The 21,383-nt window shown below is 42.1% G+C and overlaps 1 protein-coding gene across 5 annotated transcripts in view; it reads right to left on the bottom strand.

Annotated features, from left to right (window-relative positions):
* LRRC59 (leucine rich repeat containing 59) overlaps positions 1-20,686 on the bottom strand; it is a 72,333-nt gene extending 51,647 nt beyond the window's left edge. The window contains exon 1 of one of the 5 annotated variants that reach the window (XM_069200076.1): positions 20,609-20,686. Coding sequence is in view for 1 of the 5 variants with exons in the window: in XM_069200073.1 (XP_069056174.1) it covers positions 11,443-11,447 (5 nt within the window). In the remaining 4 variants the exon portion in view is untranslated. Of the gene's footprint in view, positions 1-11,442; positions 11,843-20,608 lie in introns of those variants that run through there. The other 4 variants (XM_069200074.1, XM_069200077.1, XM_069200075.1 and 1 more) reach the window with 4 other exon arrangements.
* Between the last annotated feature and the right edge of the window lie 697 nt (positions 20,687-21,383).

The following is a 21,383-nucleotide window of genomic DNA, read 5'->3' as shown; positions in this document are numbered from 1 at the left end:
TCTCCAATGCACCTAATCGAGGAATCAAGTACTATTATGCAGCATTCTATTACCAATATCATAATCTAGGATAAGTTTGTGTCATTGATGTGATGGCATCAGCTAAAACTGAGCAAACACAGGGGACACAGAACCATGTTTTTATATATACTACAGCAGGTAACTGAGTACCGGAGATTAAAATAACAAATACAAATCATAATTCTACTCTGAAATTTCTTTTGCTAGGCAAATTCTCCATCCTAAGCAAAAAATACCTTTCAGCAACTAACGAAAAGGAAAATGAGTCAACTAGAAAAAACACACAAGCCTGTTTAAAAGGAAGTCTCTTAGCAGGCCAGACCACGGGCACACCACAACTCGACAACAAAATCTGCAGACTACAGTTAATATGCCCTCAGCTCTGGGAGTCTGGCTATCAAAGATACCAGCCTTGGATACCGCAGTTGTTTGAACACTCTGCAGAGCATGCTCTTCCTTGGCCTGTGATGAACTTAGAACTGGAACTAAAGGGACAGTTTGCGTCCCACATTTATACACGTTTTTCAGAAAAGGGATGTTGATCCCATTATCAACATCCCAAAAACAGTTTACAGTGGTTCCTTTTTGTAAATAATTTTCCTTCTGGGCATACACATTCTTTGTCAAAGGTGATCACTCACACTGCAGATAGTGATAATGCTGGGTTCAAAGGAAGCACCCAAAACATGAGCCAAATGGAGTGTAAAGATTCTGCACCTCCCTCTTATCATCCTTATGGAGTAGTTCTCTGAAGAGAGACCGAGGGGCAGACTTACCTAGAAGATTCCTTCTCCTTAATAACAAACCTTCTAACTTCTCTCCCCTTACAGGCTGTCAACCCAAATGGCACACTTAGGAAGATATCACTGAAACCACAGTAACAGGTCACAACAATTGATTAACTGAGGCAGTCTGCCCCTATCCTAACAATCTGTTTTTGTAGAGCGCATCTAATCCCCTGAGAAGGTATCCAGGTGCTAGGATCCTGCTCTGATCAGTTAAAGAGCCAGGTATAGATTCCTTTCCTGAATTCTGTGAGAGAGGGTTCTGTTCGGAGATGGAGGGTAAGGTCGTTCCAGGACTTGGTAGTGAGGTAGGGGAAGTAGCATACACCGCTGTGGCTTTGACAGATGTGGGGGTGTGTGAGCAAGGAAGGTGGTGCGAGGGGTCTGAAGGGTTGGTAGGAGGTCAGGTGGTGGTTGATGCATGCTGGTTATGGAGCGCCTTATAGGTGTGCAGCAGCAACTTGATTTGACATCTTTTCTGGATGGGGAGCCAGTGGTAGTTACTAAGGTGGGGTGGGGGGGTGATGTGGGCTCGTTTGGGGAGGCTGAGCATGAGTCTGGCCACTGAGTTCTGTATTGTCCAGAGACTCTTTAGGAGTTAGGTGTCGATTCCTGCATAGAGCGCATTTCCGTGGTCAAGTCGGCTGGTGACTAGGGCTTGGGAGACGGTTTTCCTGGTATCGACAGGAAGATATCTGAAGATCTTTCGGAGTAGGCAAAGGGTGTGGAAGCAAGCGGAGGCGACTGCACTGATCTGCCATTTCATGGTGAGTTTGCTGTCCAGGATGATGCCAAGGTTGTGGGTGTGGTCTGTCAGTGTGGGCCTGATTTCGGAAGGCCACCAGATGTTGTTCCACAGGGAGGTGTTGCTTCCGAAGATCAGCACTTCAGTCTTGTGCGTGCTGAGCTTCAGGCAGTTGGACTTCATCCATTGGGCAACGCTCTTCATGGATTGGTGGAAGTTGGATCAGGTGGTAGAGGGGTCTTCTGAGAGCGAGGATGAGTTGGGTGTGGCATAGGAAATTATTTTGAGGCCCTGGGTTCTGACGATGTTGGCCAAGAGCATCATGTAGATGTTGAACATAGCGGGGCACAGGGACAAAGCGTGCGGGACGCCGCAGATGATGCGCTTGGGTTACGACATGAAGGGTGGAAGGAGGATGATCTGGGTTCGTCCTGTGAGGAAGAATGATCCATTTGAGGGCGTCTCCCTGGATGCTGATATGGCAGATTCGCTTGATGAGGGTGTGATGGGATACAGAGTGAAACGCTGCTGTTAGGTCAAGGAGGTTCAGGGCTGCTGTGTCTTTACAGTCAAGGAGGGTTCAGATGTCATTAATGGAAGCAATCAGGATGGTTTCAGTGCTCTGACTGGCACGGAAGACATTTTAAGAGGTGTCCAGCAGGTTGCTGCTCTCCAGATGATCGGCGAGTTATCAGTTGATGGCCTTCCCGAGGACTTTGGCAGGGAAGAGGAGCAGACAGATAGGGCGGTAGTTCTTGAGATCACTGCGGTCAGCAGAGGGTTTCTTGAGGCGAGTTCTGATCTCTGAATGTTTCCATTGATCGTGGAAGATGTCCGTGGTGATGGAGGTGTTGAGAATAGTGGGGAGCTCGCAGTTTATTTTCTTGCTCCCAAGGTTGGAAAAGTGGTGAGGGCAGGGGTCTGCAGGTGCTCCAGAGAGGCTAGAGTTCATGATGGCTGTGGTGTTCTGTGCGGAGAGCTGTTCTTATGTGGAGAGTGAAGAGTTGTAAGTGGCATCAGTTTGCGTGAGGAGGTTGTGCAGGTCTGTGGGTTCAAAGCTGCTGTAGATGGTGGATAGCTTGTTGTTGGAAGTAGTCAGCCAGGGTGTGGCAGAGTTCCTGGGATTGGGGGGGAATAGTGTTCTCATTGGCTGATGAGCAGGAGGACTCTCTGACAATGTTGAAGAGTTCCTTGCTCTGCTTGGAGCTGGCTTTGATACAGTCTGTGAGGGTGTGTTTTTTCGTGCTTTTTAGGCATTGATGGTGTTTGAGGGATGTTTTGGCGGTGGCTTGGTGTGTAGGTTCTTTGCTGGACACCACTGACTCACGAGATGTTTGCAGTTGCGTTTCGTGGTCCTGAGTTCTGGTGTGTACCAGCTGGCATGTTTCGTGGATCTACTGGATTTGGAAGGCTTGATGGGGGGTGACTCTGCTGGCACATTTGGTGATCCAGACAGAGAGGTTCTCTACACCCTGTTTGAGGTTGGTTGCATGGTCAGGATGTATGGTGTTGAGGGAGTCCGTCCAATGGGTTTCTGTTACTTTCTTCCAGCTGTGGGAGGAGGAGCTTGGGGTCTGGCAGTGGTGTATGGAGTTACTGCGATGGTAAAGTAGACAATGGCATGGTCAATCCAGGTGAGTTCTGTGGCATGGCTGTACTTGAATCTGTCGTTGGTAGTAAAGATTAAATAAAGTGTGTGTCCTGCGCAGAGTGGGGTTGGTGACCGATTGGGTGATGTAAATTTTGCTAATGATTTTCAGGAGGTTGGTGGTGTTAGCATCTTCATGGTTGTCGAGGTGGGAGTTGAGATCACCGAGGAAGATGTAGTGTTTGGAGTCGATGGCGACTGAGCGATAAATACTGGAATGATGTTGCAGAAGCCGGGCGTGGACCTGGGGGGTCTGTATGCTAGTGTGCCTCGGATGGTCATTCTGTCATCGGTTTGGAGTTGGAAGTTGAGGTATTCGATGATTGGTGCAGTGTCGTCTTTGGTGGTGGTGCAACGGATGGTTTCCCATGTTTGTTGGTGCAGTCCCGGTGTATCATTTTGTATCCGTTGGGTGCTGCAGTAGCGATGTCGGGGATGGCGGAGGGATTGAGCCAGGTCTCAGTAATGAAGACATTATTGGAGGTGAGGGTAGTGATTGTTCCCAGATTTCTCAGACAACAAACAAACTTGTCTGAGGCTACCCCAAGCTTAGGAAAGCATGCAGTACACGTCCACTGTCTGGTAAGGCTGTACCTCAGCCTCCATCTCCACTGTATTTTTACCAGTGGTAACCAAAAAGAATCCTACTGATCTCTGCAGCCCCACAATCATACGCAATATGGATTTTTGCTGCCAGCCACCAATCACACAACACAAATGCACAACATGAACATGAGGATGTCAGTGCCTCTATTCCCACAGTAGCCTCCTCAACTTGTATGGTTAATTAAGATAATACAACAGCCAGAAGTTAAAGGGTGGATAGCTAAGCCATATCACATGTCTAACAACACTAGAACAGACAGATATCCTATCAATACAGTAGTTAGGATTAGATATGTAGTTGCTCAATAAGATGAGATACGCCTGTTCACAGCCCTACTCCATCTCAAATAATAGGCAAAAACTAGAACATTTATAATTTTCACATTTGTTGTCCCACACATGAGCCTTACTACATAGTGTGGATCCAAGTACAGCTCGCATCTGTCACAAATATAAAACCCTGCAGTCTGACTTTCTCCACCTATTACGGCTTTGACTACAACACTTCTGGAGGGAAAGTATTCTTATAATGTCACATGTAATAGATTTGCAAATCCATGAATGCCCGATTGTGACCCTACTAAGTTATGTAGCAGATATACCCAAACAGAGTGCAGGGTGACTGAAATACTTCTGGTGCTGACAAACAGCCAAGTTGGCATGAGATGGATGACGGTCCCACAAGCAAAGAGCTAGCTGTATGATGTGGTATGATGAACACCAGTGCTGAAATATATGTAGCCCAACAGCCTGAAGTGGCCAGACCTGTTGATATTTGTGTCCAAGTCCATGTGTATTTACACGATATAGACAATAAATAGATTACACTGCGAGTGTGGATGATCGTTGATATTTGGGTGACCTTGAGGATGACATAAGAGGATGGGTGGATAATGTTTCTGGGGTGCCTAATGAGGGTCATAGATTGCTCCCTAAACATATGATATTATTGTTCACTTGGAAAATGAATACAGGACTGAAATAGTTAAACAACGTGTCCAGCAATTATAATTCGAGTTGGCAGTAGTAGCTGTAACTACTGTGAAATAAATCAATAAATTATTTTTCAAAAGGGTCACCAGAAACTTACAGCTGGGATCACTGAGGACAGAGGTACACACATGTACTGCAAAGTAGGCAACTTAGGCATCCAGACCAAGCTGCAGGAAAATAATACAGAGAAACTCTTGAGCTGTACTCGGGAATCCTCAGCCGAGCCTGTGATGAAAAGACCTTGTAACATTTAGCTGATAGTCAAAACATATTACTGATCTACATAATCAAGAAGGCCTAAATGAGGATCTTCTAATAAAAATTAACAATACTATAATGAAAAGTTCTTAGAACCCCATGAAAAGGATATTGCCTCTAATCACATTTTCTAAAGCAAAAGGGCTTGATTTCCTAGTTAAATCTACAATATCCAGGTAAATGAGCTTACATGTTTTCACTTCTCTTGAGGAGCGTATAAGAACAATGGTATAGCCCTCAAAGAAAGGCAGAACTGATTTACCTATCTATAAAAAAATAAACAAGGTTCACTAGCTAATCGTTTACTAATCGCATTACTCAATTGTACTGGAAGACTATTTTGTATTACCTTATTTGAAAAGCCAGGCATGCAGAAAAAATATTCTTATTGGGCAAACTTGTTTAAGGTGAACATGCACATCAGTATAACCTAAGAGTTTTGAGGGTTATTTCAGCAAAATATTCTGGGACCAAAAGCCTAGTGCCATAAACCTGTTTTTGATATTCCTTTTGATGATTTTGGGCAGACATTTTGATTATGTGCTTGATCAATAGTGGACAGATGCAGACCCTTGGGAAGGACGAGGTTTTTGACTTCAAGATCCTGGGGCTGGAGTGGTCCAGGATTTCCAGCTGAAGAATGCCCGACGGGCACAGTTATTCTTTCTGCTTTACATGGCATATTGCTGGTGTGAACTGAAACTAGGGATATTATTAATACCTGACCAGTTCCTGTCCTAGGCACATTGCACTGGAACAGACATGTCTAGTATTCCATTAAGGCATCTTAAAAGACAATGACTACATGATTAGATGAGGCAGACAAAGGGAAAATCTGAACTATAACTATATACTTTAGGGAGAACTTTGGCAGTGTAGATGGTCCAGTGGTTGACTGCAAATAGTAGTAGTTGACAACGTTATGTTTGAAGGCCACAGCCAAAGCTCAGGAATGCAACTACAAACAGGATTAGGAGTCTAAAGAAGACAATTTGGGAACTGGAAATTAAATCTGCCACCAACCCACCAGCAAGTACACCTTTCTTTTCTATAGAGTAGGCCAGTTTATACAAGACCACTTTAGAGTTTATTTCAAATTGACTATGAGGAATATACATGTAGATACCATGAGGAAAGAGACAAAGGGGAATGGTGGGTACCAACAAACAAATCCTGCATCAGAGCAATTATAAAGTTATAAATAAAAAAGTGTCAAGTTGCCTGACACCTATATCTGGCACATATGCCCATTACCTCCATATACACACACAAAAAGATGAGCTACATAACCACACCTTTGTCAAATACCATTAAAACTTACATTCTTAACACTCACTTCCATATTGAAAGCAAGTATTCCTAAGTAACAGGCAGTAGAGGGAGAAAGGAGAAGCACTCACCTCCTTAGAAGAGGTAATGGAATGAATTGGAAGCACTGGCAAAGTGAAATGCCTAGAACTGAGACAGGCTACCCAAGAAATTCGACCTAACATAGAAAGATGTGTTGGATCCACGCATAAGAGAGGCACATTATGTCATTGTCGCCAAGCCCGATAAGGCTCCCGCCAAACGTATCAGTAATTATCTTATTAGGATTCAGAGTTTCATTACTGTGTAGGTGACTTATGTTTGGGAAGCAATCATTCTCATAACACAATGTCGTAAGTTCCGAAAGCCTTTTCATTTCTTTTTAGAGGTACAAAATGAGGGTGTAATCTTCAGTCATCTCGCACACAGATAAGATGTTTGATTCAATTGGTAGGAAGTACCTACTCTATGCGCTGTCCTGAAAGAATTACAATCCAAGCATGATTAACTGGCTAGGTCTTCTCTATAAGGCTCGAATGTCCGGCCAGAGTAAAATCATAGTAATTTGGCTCAGTCATTTTAGAGAAGTAGGGAAAAGCTAAGACCAGGATGACTGCTCTCCCAAATACAGGGAGTGCAGAATTATTAGGCAAGTTGTATTTTTGAGGATTAATTTTATTATTGAACAACAACCATGTTCTCAATGAACCCAAAAAACTCATTAATATCAAAACTGAATATTTTTGGAAGTAGTTTTTAGTTTGTTTTTAGTTTTAGCTATGTTAGGGGGATATCTGTGTGTGCAGGTGACTATCACTGTGCATAATTATTAGGCAACTTAACAAAAAAAATATATATACCCATTTCAATTATTTATCATTACCAGGGAAACCAATATAACATCTCAACATTCACAAATATACATTTCTGACATTCAAAAACAAAACAAAAACAAATCAGTGACCAATATAGCCACCTTTCTTTGCAAGGACACTCAAAAGCCTGCCATCCATGGATTCTGTCAGTGTTTTGATCTGTTCACCATCAACATTGCGTGCAGCAGCAACCACAGCCTCCCAGACACTGTTCAGAGAGGTGTACTGTTTTCCCTCCTTGTAAATCTCACATTTGATGATGGACCACAGGTTCTCAATGGGGTTCAGATCAGGTGAACAAGGAGGCCATGTCATTAGATTTCCTTCTTTTATACCCTTTCTTGCCAGCCACGCTGTGGAGTACTTGGACGCGTGTGATGGAGCATTGTCCTGCATGAAAATCATGTTTTTCTTGAAGGATGCAGACTTCTTCCTGTACCACTGCTTGAAGAAGGTGTCTTCCAGGAACTGGCAGTAGGACTGGGAGTTGAGCTTGACTCCATCCTCAACCCGAAAAGGCCCCACAAGCTCATCTTTGATGATACCAGCCCAAACCAGTACTCCACCTCCACCTTGCTGGCATCTGAGTCGGACTGGAGCTCTCTGCCCTTTACCAATCCAGCCACGGGCCCATCCATCTGGCCCATCAAGACTCACTCTCATTTCATCAGTCCATAAAACCTTAGAAAAATCAGTCTTGAGATATTTCTTGGCCCAGTCTTGACGTTTCAGCTTGTGTGTCTTGTTCAGTGGTGGTCGTCTTTCAGCCTTTCTTACCTTGGCCATGTCTCTGAGTATTGCACACCTTGTGCTTTTGGGCACTCCAGTGATGTTGCAGCTCTGAAATATGGCCAAACTGGTGGCAAGTGGCATCGTGGCAGCTGCACGCTTGACTTTTCTCAGTTCATGGGCAGTTATTTTGCGCCTTGGTTTTTCCACACGCTTCTTGCGACCCTGTTGACTATTTTGAATGAAACACTTGATTGTTCGATGATCACGCTTCAGAAGCTTTGCAATTTTAAGAGTGCTGCATCCCTCTGCAAGATATCTCACTATTTTTGACTTTTCTGAGCCTGTCAAGTCCTTCTTTTGACCCATTTTGCCAAAGGAAAGGAAGTTGCCTAATAATTATGCACACCTGATATAGGGTGTTGATGTCATTAGACCACACCCCTTCTCATTACAGAGATGCACATCACCTAATATGCTTAATTGGTAGTAGGCTTTCGAGCCTATACAGCTTGGAGTAAGGCAACATGCATAAAGAGGATGATGTGGTCAAAATACTCATTTGCCTAATAATTCTGCACTCCCTGTACTTTTGATTTGGAATTAAAGCTACTGACCTGCCTGTTGAGGAGGAGTAAGAGAAATGAAACCAGAAGAGTGTTCACGTGCTCACAGCTAAAAACTAAAAGAACAAGCCCTTTTTATGCAGGAAGAGGAAAACAAATTTGGCTCAATGTCTAAACTAGAAACAACTGGGGCAAATCTTGCCTCTTTCTCCTACTTGCCTTAAAAGAGGGCAATGACAGCATCCTTCTATTTCTTTTTTTTACCATTGCCTATGACCATTTTTAGGCATCTGGCGCTCAGCGTGCTGTCTGAAAGCTGAACACCTATATAGCAGCTAACTAACAGCATGCAGGAAGTTGTGAAACTCTGTTGAATTCTACCTCTTAGGTGTGGGGAAAAGGTTTTACTACTTTGATTCCGAAACTATTTGCTGAACAAACCTGTGAGTTTTAAGATGTCTCACTTCAGAGAGAGATACATTTCTGACCAAAATTGGTTGGAGCAATGGAAGACAAAGAGTATTTGTATAATCCATTAAACTGATGTATCATAAAGGAGACTATAGGCTCCCCAATATGGGACTATAAAGTCTAGCCTCAAAGATCCAATTTACAAAACGGCTAGAGGACACTGACAAACTAGAAATGCACTTCAGTCCCACAGATTAGGACCTCCCTCCCACCACCCTCCCATACCCGCCGATCCATCCTCCCAACTTGACAGTGGATGGAAGTGCTGTTCTGCAAAATTACCAATGGATTAGTTCCGCCCCAGGTGGTGAAACTAGTTAGGCAGTGCTGGTGCAGAGCGTGCAAAAAATTGTTGAATATGAATTCCATATTGTGTGCCATGTCGAAAAGTTCAATTAAAACGTAAAAAAGGGGGGGAAACAAATGGAAGCCAAGACATCTGTATCTGTTTGGTACTTTTACAATAAAGACATACATTTAACACAGGGAACTGGATGGGAGACAGGAAGGGGAGAGGGTTAGTGAGATGGGGAGGAAGTATTGGGGTGCTTGGGAGGAGGCAATGAAATGACCAAGACTAGGGGAGAGAAAACACACACTCCCATTGAGGGTGCAATCCAGAAGAAAGGTCCCCTCAGTTATGCAGTGAAAAGATACAGGTCGTCCATTCAGAACACTGAAACAGAAATGTTCGTGGTCAGGTCTAATACAAGAATAGGGATGAAAATCATCTAATCAGCAGCAGACAATTATGAAAAACATCAAATCATGAGCAAAGGGCTGCCAAATCTCAATCTAGTAGGTGTTTGTAAAAATAGATCTGCCACATTAACAGGGCTCAAAATGTAATGTATGATCTGGGATTACTATCCGAGGAGAATGATGAACTGATAACACAAGTCAATGTTCGAATAGTCTAATTAATAAACTAGTGCCAAGTCAAGCTACAAATACAGAGAATGCTGCATTAATATTGTGTTTCTTAGTGAAAGAACTCTACTAGCACACCAATGAAATATCACCAGACAAACCACGGAGATGCTATAAGCACTTAAACCGCATTAAAATAAGTAGGGGGACTGTGATCATGAGTCCAATGGGGCGGGGCCAGTGACCATGGGAGCAGGATCAAAGGCTTGGCTAAAAAGAACAAAATATGCAGTTACTATTTTGTTGGTCTTTCACTTTCAAGTAACTGCAAATAAACAACACATACCTTGAATGAAAAATAAATGCAAGTTAAACTAATCAGTGAGAGATAGACTATTTTGAGCTGTGAAACCCTTATTGGGTAATGATCACTGCAGATATCTGTGAAACCAGAAAGCCACAGAATTTAATTCTGTTTCGTGCAAAGGGGAATACTGACTTGGGTTTTAGTGCTAAGAGGTCCGAACCTGTGACAGCAATCACTGCGAATATGTATGCCATTATTTTAAACTTGCATTACACACAATATAAGATAGGCTGCCACAAAGTGCACAAAAAGATTTAGGTTTAAGATTAAAAGTGCTTCCTAATATAGATCTGAGTAATATTCAGGCTGCATCTAGGGCAAACATTTTTTCTTCATCAGTGTCCATTGAAAGCTCACACTCCACGGCTCATCACAAAGAAAATAATCTTCAAGTGTTCCCATCAATTACAGCAAATACAGGCTTCCAAGCAGTCTTTACATTTACACATTAACCAAATGTGCACATTATAGACACCCTGGCAAGAAGGCTTGTTTCTTGTTCTGTTGTCTGTCCCTCTCATTCCACTTCATGTGAAGCATCTCAAATGTTGGAATTAACCGTCCTGAAATGGTTGCCTTTTAACATTATGTAAGAGAACTATTTGTCAAATTAATAAGTATGGGCATGCTGTGCCATGCAGATCCTGTCCCTTCCACCTCTGGATACGAACGAGCCTGCAAATAACAATAGTCTGGTTGGCCAGAACAGTGAGGCGGACCTAGTAGGGTTAAATGAGCCTATAAATTGATAGGATGTATGTATGTGGTATTGGACTAGCACGAACATTGCCAAAAGGCAGCTGGACACTGTACATGGTCAAAGGCAACGTCGAGAAAAGTTGAGGCCAATGGTTAAATATGGGTGCAGAATGGGTTTTTCTAAAGTTTTGAAAGCATGAACAACGGTCTGCACATCTCGTTGTGTGTAGATAATGCTTCTAATCGTTCTGTGACATGTACGGATTGTAGCAGATTTTTAATTCAGAAGTTCTTTAAGCACTATTCCTCGCTTTACAGTAATTTCTGAACAATATACATCATCGGGTTAGAGAAAATTGCCTGGAATTTGGTGGGTAGCATTGCAGTTGTTATGCTTTAACGTGTATGTATATATATAACGAGAAGTACATGGCAATGCGCTACTGGCACAGATGTTCGATTAGCCTATACGAAAAAAAATCTTGCACCAGCTCTACTTACTCCATTTCTAGCTTTAAGATCCAGAAAATAACTGAGCTTCGCGGTTTATTAATAGGATTCTCCCAAGAAGGACCCCACTATGCCGCACAGTGCCTTCCTCTATCCAGGGTGTCGCTACTAATCCACTTGACAGGGTGGGTCAATCGGACTCCTTGTGTGTGTGCATATGTAGGCTGCCTTTCAAAGGCTGACACCCTAGCTTCTTTTTAGTACGTACGCCCCGCTACAGTCTCAGGTGAGCCCTCCTCCTGCGGATACCTTCCACTTCTGTTCCAGCTGGCTCTCCTGCTCACCTCCCTTGCCTGTGCTCGCGGCCGGTTCCTGATCCACGTCACGCTTTCCTTCTCCAGCGTCAACGATGCAGTGTGAGAGAGGGCCAGGGGGAGCAACGAGAGGAGCAAAGGACCAGAGTGACGCCACGAAACTTTGGACACTACAGCGGCACCTGCAGGCTGTGAGCAAAATTGTAACCAAAGGGAGGATGCAGTGGCATCAGTAAAACCTAAACTAAAGCTAATTTCATACCACTCAAAATGGCTGTTCGCTGGGGCAGTTAAGGCTCACATGTCAGAGTGGCACGTATGAAGTGCGCTGCCGTCCTGCATGTAGCTAGGGAATTTTACCTGCTTCTTTGGGTGGGATAATGTGGCATTATTGACCTTTTGCAACCGAAAAAGAATAAGGCAGGCCCGATTATGGAAGAAGAGAGAGAGGCGGTTAGGTAGGCATTTAGGGTCCTGTGCGCGACAGGCATCGATGGCTTGATAAGGCATACATGCCAACATTTTAGAAGAAAGTGGGAGGTTTTAAAAAAATAATCGGGAGAATGTATTTCTCCCATTGAAGCCTGAATCGGGACTATGTGTCATGTGTGGGGCATGCAAGTGTGGTGCAGCAGGATCAGATATCAAAAATGCAAAGATGTTTTTTTTTTTTTTTAAACCTGCCAGGAGGAAGGAGAAACCCCTATGGCAGATAGAACGATCTCGACAAAAATGTTGTGCACTGGTTTGCAGGAGCTGGTACTGGCTGTGTGTACTCCAAGTCACACTAGACAGGTCCCTGCTGTAAAAGTCCGGAGAGGAATCTTGAAGTCAGTAATCTCCCACCTGAATCGGGAGGGTTGGCATGTATTATAAAGCCTAAGGCTATGTCACATGTGTGGGTCAGCTTCACCAGATCTAAAAGAGAGGCAATGAGTGGAGTAGGGGTCACTATATTGGCCTGCTGACCCCATAAAGCAAAATTGGTAATTAAACAAGCATTGTCAAAGCCAATACTTCCTGCCTATGCACTCATGGAGTGTGGTGGAGTGGCAAAGAGTGTTGTGGAGCATAATATAGTTGAGTGGCATAGAGTGGAGTACTGAGGAGTAGAGTGCCATAGAGTTGAGTGTCATAGAGTAGAGTGGAGTGGAGTATTGCAGAGTGGAGTGGAGTAGAGTGGAGTGATGTAGAGTGTAGTAGAATGTCCTGCATAGAGGGGGGTAGAGTGTTGTAGAGTGGAGAAAAGTATTTTAAACTGGAGTAGCACAGAGTAAAGTACGTTGGGGTAGAGTGGTGTAGAGTAGAGTGGTGTAAAAGTGGCCTAGAGTGGAGTAGCATAGAGTGGAGCATCGCAAAGTGTTGCAGAGTGGACTGTCATAGAGTGTCAGGTTGTAAAGCGGAGTGTCATATAGTGAAGGGTTGTAGAATGAAGTGGAGTAGAGTCAAGTGGCATAGAGTGGAGTACAGGGGAGTAGAATGGAGAAGAGTGGCACAGAGTGAAGTGGCGTAGAGTGCAGTGTTATACAGTGGAGAGGAGTAGAGTGTCTTCGAGTGGAATGGCATAGTGTGGGGTAGAGTGAAGTAAAGTGGAGGGCCATAGACAGGAGGTTTGTAGAGTAGAGGGGTGTAGGGTGTGGTGGCATTGAGTGGAGTTTCATAGAGTGGAGTGTTTTAGAGTAGAGTGGAGGGGCACAGAGTGGAGTAGAGTGTCATACATTGGAGTAGCAGAGAGTGGAGTAGTATGCCATAGAGCGGAGTGGCATAGTGTAAAGTGGATTAAAGTGTTTGAGAGCGGAGTGCCATGGCACATAGTGGCATAGAGTGGAGTAAAGTAGCGTATAATGTGGAGTGTTGTAGAGTGTCATAGAGTTTGCTAGAGTGGGGTGCAGTGTCATACACTGGTGTGGTGTACAGTGTCATGGAGTATCATAGAGTGGAGTGGCATAGAGTGGAGTAAAGTAGCCTAGATTGTAGTGGTGTATTGTGGAGCAGAGTGTTGTGGACTGGCATAGAGTGGAATGGAATAGGGTGTCATAGAGGGGAATATCGTGAAGTGTAGGGTCATGGAGTGGAGCGGAATCGAGTGGAGTAAAGTGGAGTAGCATCGATTGGAGTGGCATAGAGTGGAGAGGTGTGGTATAGAAGGGAGTAGAGTGACAAGTAGTAGAGCAGAGCGGCATAGTCTAAATTAGAGTAGAATGAGTTTAGTGGAGTGTCATGGAGTGGTTAGTGTGTCGTAGAGTAGCATGGTGCAGTGTAGAGCACAGTAGCATAGCGTAGAGGGGAGTATTATGTTGTAGAGTGTTGTGGAGTAGAGGGTGTGGTAGCGCACTGCCATTACAGACAACACATTTTCAATTGAAATCACCATTATATTTGCACAGACCGTTTTACTGATAAAACTACACAGCGCACAAAAGATAATGTATGGAAATGGCATCACCTAGTGTACTGATTTGGTTTGATTGTATTAAAGTAGTTGTTTCCACCACATGTCAGAATTACAAATACATGTGCTTCATTAGCGCTTTCCTAATTCTGATTTATTCTTCAATATTTGCACAGTTCATTCACAGACATTTCAATTTTGTTGGGTGCTAGAAAAAAAACAACATTTGCATAGCCTTATTCCAGCACACTCCCAGGACCCATCATGAGAGTCGCATAAATCCTCTTGCTTTGTAGTCAAAGAAAGAAAACACCAAACTTTCTCAGAAAACAGAGACCAACATTGGCCCTCTGTCTTTGAATGTGGAAAATAGAGCCTGACATTTGACCTCTGTCTTTGAATGCACAGCAAATGTGACAAGATAAGTACAAAATGTAAAGGCCTGTTTACAGAAGGATAGCACTCGTGGAAGAATACAGTAAACAGGCTGTGCCCCACGGGAGGGACAAAGACATATTGTACAACCTTTCACAAAGAAAACTAGCAAATAGAAAGCAAGCAACTGTGAGTTACAAAACACAAGGCCACTGTAAAGCACTGGGTGGAATGTATCCCCAGGGAAGCTTTTCAAATGTCCCCAAGAAGTCCTTGAAAACCAGACGGCTGTGCTAACTGGTAGGCTTTGACCTAAAAAGGAAAGGTGGTGGCAAGCACCCCCATGTCCGGGGAGAAAATGCTGCATGTGGCGAAATAGGTTAGCGTCTTACTGGAAGCAGGTGGATTCGGGGAGTTGGGCTGAGTAGTTTACAAATTAAGAGAATGCAATGTCCCACAGTGTGGGAGAAGGTCAGCAAACGAAAGAGGTGAAACCAAGGGAGGGTTGAGGAAGCTGTCACAAGTGAGGGCTGAATCAGCCCCTCCTGTACCTGCCACAGTGCAGCACCTAGGCCAGTAGGTGGCGACTTCTGTTTTAGTTGAGAACCAGCTGGTGGCACCAGGGAGGTCACATGATGTATCCCCTGGTTTAATTGAGACCCGGCAGGTGGAACTGAGGCAGGGTGTCGGCATCGTGACAGAGCTCTCTTTTTGTGAGGTGATTATTTCTGGAGCCTTAAGTAGAGGACCGACTAAAGTTGTAAACAAATGGCAGATTTGGGAGCAAAACGGTACTTTGAAAAGCTGGGGGATGAAAGTGGTGAGGCAAGGAACCTTGAAACGCACAGTGAGTTGATGGTAGGAAGGCACAGTACTGACAAAAACTGTGATTTTTGGTTGTTCCCACTCAGAAAAAAGGTAGATGCCATGGAGGACAGAGACACTTCTGAGGAAAACAGAAGCAGGAATGAATGAGCATTTCTTGAAAGACGAGGATGGTGGGAAATGGATGTGGATGCCAGATGACAAGGGGAGCAGAAGAGGATGTCAGATCTCTCAGGTTGGAGCAGCATGAGGGACAACTTTGTGTCAAGCCTGGTACAGTAGGCCAGGCAAGATGAGCCAAAACTGGTCAGGTTGGAAGCGACCTAGTTACACCAGGCTGAAGAGAAGAAGAGGTTCAGTGCAACCATCCTGAAGTTGATGGACGAGAAGAATGCCACTCGTAGCGCTAAAAAGCAAAAGACTGAATGGAGATTGTTTGTTGGTGGGGTGGGTGAGAGCGAGTGCCCGGGGTTGAGCAGAAAGGATGGAGATGATTGTGGGCATGAAGAATTGACTGATTTGTTTTACGCGGAGGAAGAAGTGTTGGAGGGAAGAGACGTTACAAGTTGGTGAAATGCGCAGACATAGAGGAGAGCGGTACACACAGAAAAGGGAGTGGGTCAGTGGGAGTATCTAACGTGCCAGAAAAGATAAAGGAAGCACAAGAAAAGCACAAAGCTGATGTTGAAAGGCATAAATGGCCAAGACAGTCCAGCCCAAACTGCCAGGCCCTCCCTGGACCGGAAACACGCATCCTGGGATCGGTTTAAGGGTACCACCACTCATCAGCCAGGCTTGCTTGAATCCAGTGGCACAATGAGCAAGGGACCCACATCTGGGTATACTAATTATTCTAAATAGTCTTTCTTCTGTGCCTGTCAACTGTCTGTCATTCCTTCCTCTCTGCCTCACTTTCTTCCTTTGGGGGTTTATTTTAGTCATTTATGCCTGGAGGCAATGTTGCTCCCATAAGGTGGGGCTTGTTTGCTCTTTAGGGGGAGGCATGTGTACAGGGGAACTAAACTGTGGTAAAAATTGCTCTCTGCCCCCAAAGAGCCACCAAAGAAGAACAGCAAAGAGTACTGTATGACCCTGTTGGAACCCATGTTTTTTGTGGCACAAATAATCCTTGTACTATTCCTGTATGCACCCACTGTGCAATTAATTCTTGTTGAGAGTGGACTGGTTATGAGCAAAAACAGGGCTACAGGCAAGCAATTTAATAGGGTATTTAAAGCCATAAATGTTCTATCACACAGCTACCTATCACAAATGCAGAACATATATGCACTCTCACACAGCATTTGCTCATCCAACTGAAACTTCATCTCCCCTGAGTCTGCTGTGCTCCTTTACAGTTTCACACATTCTAGCTACTTGGTCCTTGCCTCAACTAAGATTTTTTTATTTCATCTTTGCATTCCCCAGACTCCTCATGTCCTCTATTGTCAATATGATGTTGTTAAGTGTATAGTCATTAGTCTGAAGACAGTCATACATAACAATGACATCATCTTTAATCCAGGAGCTCGTCAAAAGTATTCACTCATGGTGGAAATTCTGAGCCTCTGTGATTTAGCAGTCCTGCCACAGGTGAGGTTTGTTAAAATAAAAATCTTTATTGTTTCATTATCACCTTCAATCCATTATCCTGGTAAATTCCCAGTGTTCAACCGATATCAGAGAAAATGCTGTGTCCCAAAGGGCAAGTTGCATGATAAAAACTGACATGATTCACCCAGCTCTGCTGCCTCTATCAAACTAGACTATGATGCGGCCATTTTGAATGAGTACATATTAGATTGAAAAAACAAAGGCTAAAGGGACGTTTTAGTTATGTGAAATTGCTATGAATTGTGCCCTTAAGTAACTATATCTGGAGCCCCCACCATGCACACTGTTGTCATCAATGATGGCATTTCAGTTATGGTTATCAGTCTTGTCATAGAACATGCCATGAGTGATGCAATATGGGAAGGAATTAGCAGTGTATGGAGAGGGCACAAATTATAATTACTTTAGGGCATGAGTTTTGTCATACATTCATATATTTAAAATCCACTAAGTTGCTGAGTTCCAGCCACTTTATTGCAGTGAATCCGCGGTAGGGTAGCGAGCCCTTATATATATCCAGCACAACCCATTACCTTAATGAACTAGCGATCCAAACTCCACAAAGGCAACGTACCGTGGCTCGTTGTCAAACAGCATGTTTAATTTTCAGTACTGACATCAATTTTCCAGACGCGTTTCGGAGCCTCTGCTCGTTGCTCACAGGTTCAAATACACATCATATGCAATTCGGTGACATTTGTAGAAACAAGCTTAACTATAATAGTTAACACACATGATGGACTAACAAATGCTCTTCCGCTTTTCAAAAATGTGTTGGCTATATTTGAACATTCATTATTTTGAAAAATGTACTTTCATACCTATCCAAAACGTGCACAATGGCTTCAATATACTGTACTCTCTCTCATTACACAAATATAATCTTATATAACCCCCATTTTAAAGTGACAAAAAACAATATAAAAATGAAAAAAATAAAAAATGAACAATAAAATGAAAATAGAAATACAACAATACTTATAGTCTCTCTATTAAATTTCTTTCATTTCTAATTCGATCGCCTTTAACTATGTTATTTCTTCAATCTCAAGATTATATATTCCTTTTTAGAATAATAATGAAAAAAGAAGCAATTACATACTGTGGACTTGTTTTCCCTGAATCCAATATGTATTAAATCTATAGATGACCAAAAGGTATAATAGGTCTTCTGTGTTCCTATATCTCCATTGCAACTTCATCTTCACAACAGCACCCTCATAAATATAAACACAAAACAAAAAATGAAAAATTAAAATTAAGATTCTAACTCAAATGTCACATCTAATATCTGTGAAAACTCACACGATACGTTGCCTTTGTGGCGTTTGGATCACTAGTTCATTAAGGTAACCCATTGTGCTGGATATATATATCAACGGTCGCATAGGAAACCGCGTGCTCTTGCTGCCGGTGCAGATGAAGGAGTTAGTGATCATCGCACTCCAGGAAGATACTTGTTCACCCTTTTATTTCCATTATTATAAACTGTGCTAACACCACCCAACGTGTTTCAACCTAAACAGGTCTGGATCACAGGCATAAAAAAGTCTCCTTTCACCACACTTATATAGTTCCTTAACAAACAGCTATACAGTTGCATTCTGGGAAACATAGTTTTTTTTAACATTTATCTCTAATGGATGATTTATTCAATCATGTGTTATATTAGACAGTGCCACCTTTGTCTGCTATTAACTTAAGCTCTCCTAAATTTTTTTAATTAATTACCCTTTTTAAGCCTTATATTGACCATATTAATAGATTTATCCGAAATATGGTAAAACGCAGCATGATTCTTATGGTTAAAACCAATTATTTCCACATTATGTATTATAACACCACAACACAGGGGAAAAAGGTAAAGTGAATAACCTCCAATTCATTATTTAAATGAAAATGTATGGGCTTTATCTCTTATAATTAACATATTTTTCTATCACTCGATTGTTGTTGCTCCTTTATCTTTGCCTCTTGTGGTGACCATCACAGGTATAACAGGATAACTATCCTGCGTTTCTATATCCACTGATGTTGATTTCATAATTTCCACTATTCTCAATGTTAAACACCTCACTATACAATTGAGGGAAAGGGTGGTGTGCTTTTTCCCATCTATACCCATTGTGAATTAAAAACAATGATTTTCATTCTTGTAGGACAAAAATATTCGTATTTCATATATGCTATGTCATATAACTTGTTCAGTGACACTTGTTCATAAAGCATTTTTTTGTATTTCTTTTTCAAATGCTGTCTTAATAATTCAAGTTATTTTCCCATAAATGCACAAAAAGTTCTTCATCAAACTTTAACCCAAACGGGGTCTTAGTCTTTAATTTTATGATGTACCTAGATTCCAGACAACGTAGTTTTACTGTTCTGCTGCCCCATCTTTCGTTTGGGGGGCCATGTGCCACTCCAAAGTATCGCATCTGTTTCCAGTGATTTTCTGAGCACTTTTTATGATGTTTTGCCATCGCATAGCTTAAGTCATTGTTGTTAACCGCTCTAATATGTTCCAATATGTGCTTTTTCAAATTGCAGATTGTAAATCCTATGTACTTTAGGCCACAACCACACTTCAATACATATACCACATAAGTTGTCTCACAGGTTATTTTTTGATTGATCTTAAAAGTTTGTCCCATAGTGTCTTTCACTAGTTTTCTATTGGCGCCAATTTGACAAGCTTTACATTTCAAACATTTAAAGAAACCTGTGTCTTCTTTATTCAACCATATCTGTGGTACTTGTTCAATAAAATGGCTTTTTACCAGTTGATCTCTAATGGCAGGTGCCTTTTTATAAGTGATCTTTGGTCCTTTTCCCACCAAAGGTCCAATATCCGGTTCATTATATAATAGATTCCAATGCCTTTTTAGGATTTTTGAAATTTCATTGCGTTTTTTATTATAAGACATTATCATCCTAATTTCCTGATCGTTCTTTTGTTCATTTTTAATCTGCAAATTCTTTGACATTTTCTTCACTAAAGTCTGTTCGCTACCTATTTTTTGTGCTTTTACCATGCCCATTCTAATGTCCTTCGGATTACATCCTCTTTTTATAAACCGGTTTCTCATTTCCTCACATTGTTCTTTCATTGTATCTTCTTCTGAGCAATTGCATCTGACTCTCAGAAATTCACCACACGGTATGCTTTTGAGTAGAGTACGATGGCGGAAGCTTGTACCATGTAAAAGACACTCCAGCAGCTGCACTTGGCATTCTTTACTTTTTGTTCAGCAACACAAAACAACAACAAACGCATTTAGGCTCTGCAGAGCCTTGATCACCGTAATGCCTCTGCTCTGTGTCCACCATTATAAGCACGTCATTCACTCATACAAATAATAAACATCAATAATGGACTAAACTTCCTGTCTTGAACAGCCACCATATTTCTAGTAGTAGTATCAATAACAGCTCATTAATTTTTCATAATGAAACTTATCACAATCAAAATTCATATACCATTGAATAAAATAAAGTAAAACAGAAAATAAAGAGAGACAATAGGTAGTAATACAACATTATTAGATGTCACATAGTAGAGATAGATAATGTTCCACATAATATAATATGTATTAGGTAGATCTATTACCCCAGTAGGTAATTTAATATGTTACGACATATGCTTAGGTCTAGAAAAAAAAACAATAATTCAGTGTAATATCATAAACTAAATTCCTACCACTGATATTCCTGCTGTCAGTCTACTAATCTTCTCCATTACCCCAGTGGGTATGCTGTCTGCCTGCTGTTAATCTCCCTTTTCTGTAAACAAAGGAAAAATAAAATGGGTAAAGAAAAACTGATTATTTGTAAAACTATGTGTGGCAGTAGTTAGAGCTCCAGCATTAATTATCTATGGAGGGTAAACATTTTAAAGTAAGCCACACTTACACTCAAGTCACAGGGAAGAGGGAAAAGGTGAAATAATTGTTCTTACGATACACAAAAAAAAGAGAGATCAACATTCACATGTCAAATAATCACAAACAAAATATGCAGCTCTTCATCAGTGTTCAAACCTAGAGGCTCCTTAAAAATCCATTTCTAATATAAGGGTAGCTTCATGTCACCTCAATTCTAATTCGCTGTTCCCACCTAGCTACTGTATACGTGGCGTTCTCATTCGTAGCAGCCCGAGGTGTTGTAAATTCATTTTATGGAGTGGCAATGTGGTGGTACCTATATACAGCTTTAGGCATGAGCATTCTAATACATACACAACAAAAACTGTTTTGCCATTTATGGTTTCCCTAATGATGACCCCTTTCCTACATTTTGTGTCATACACCATTCTATTCTGTCCATTCTTACACACCTGGTATTGTGTATATTTTACAAAACCTTTCCTAAGTTTCAACCAAATATCCTCTTGTATGGCTTGTCTCACTTCACTTTTGACCAAATACTCCCTCATAGATGCCGCTCTTCTAAAACTTATGCTAGGTTTCCTATCC

This window comes from Pleurodeles waltl, chromosome 7 (assembly GCF_031143425.1).
Source record: "Pleurodeles waltl isolate 20211129_DDA chromosome 7, aPleWal1.hap1.20221129, whole genome shotgun sequence".
Lineage (NCBI taxonomy): Eukaryota > Metazoa > Chordata > Amphibia > Caudata > Salamandridae > Pleurodeles > Pleurodeles waltl.
This window is presented reverse-complemented; position numbering and strand designations above follow the sequence as displayed.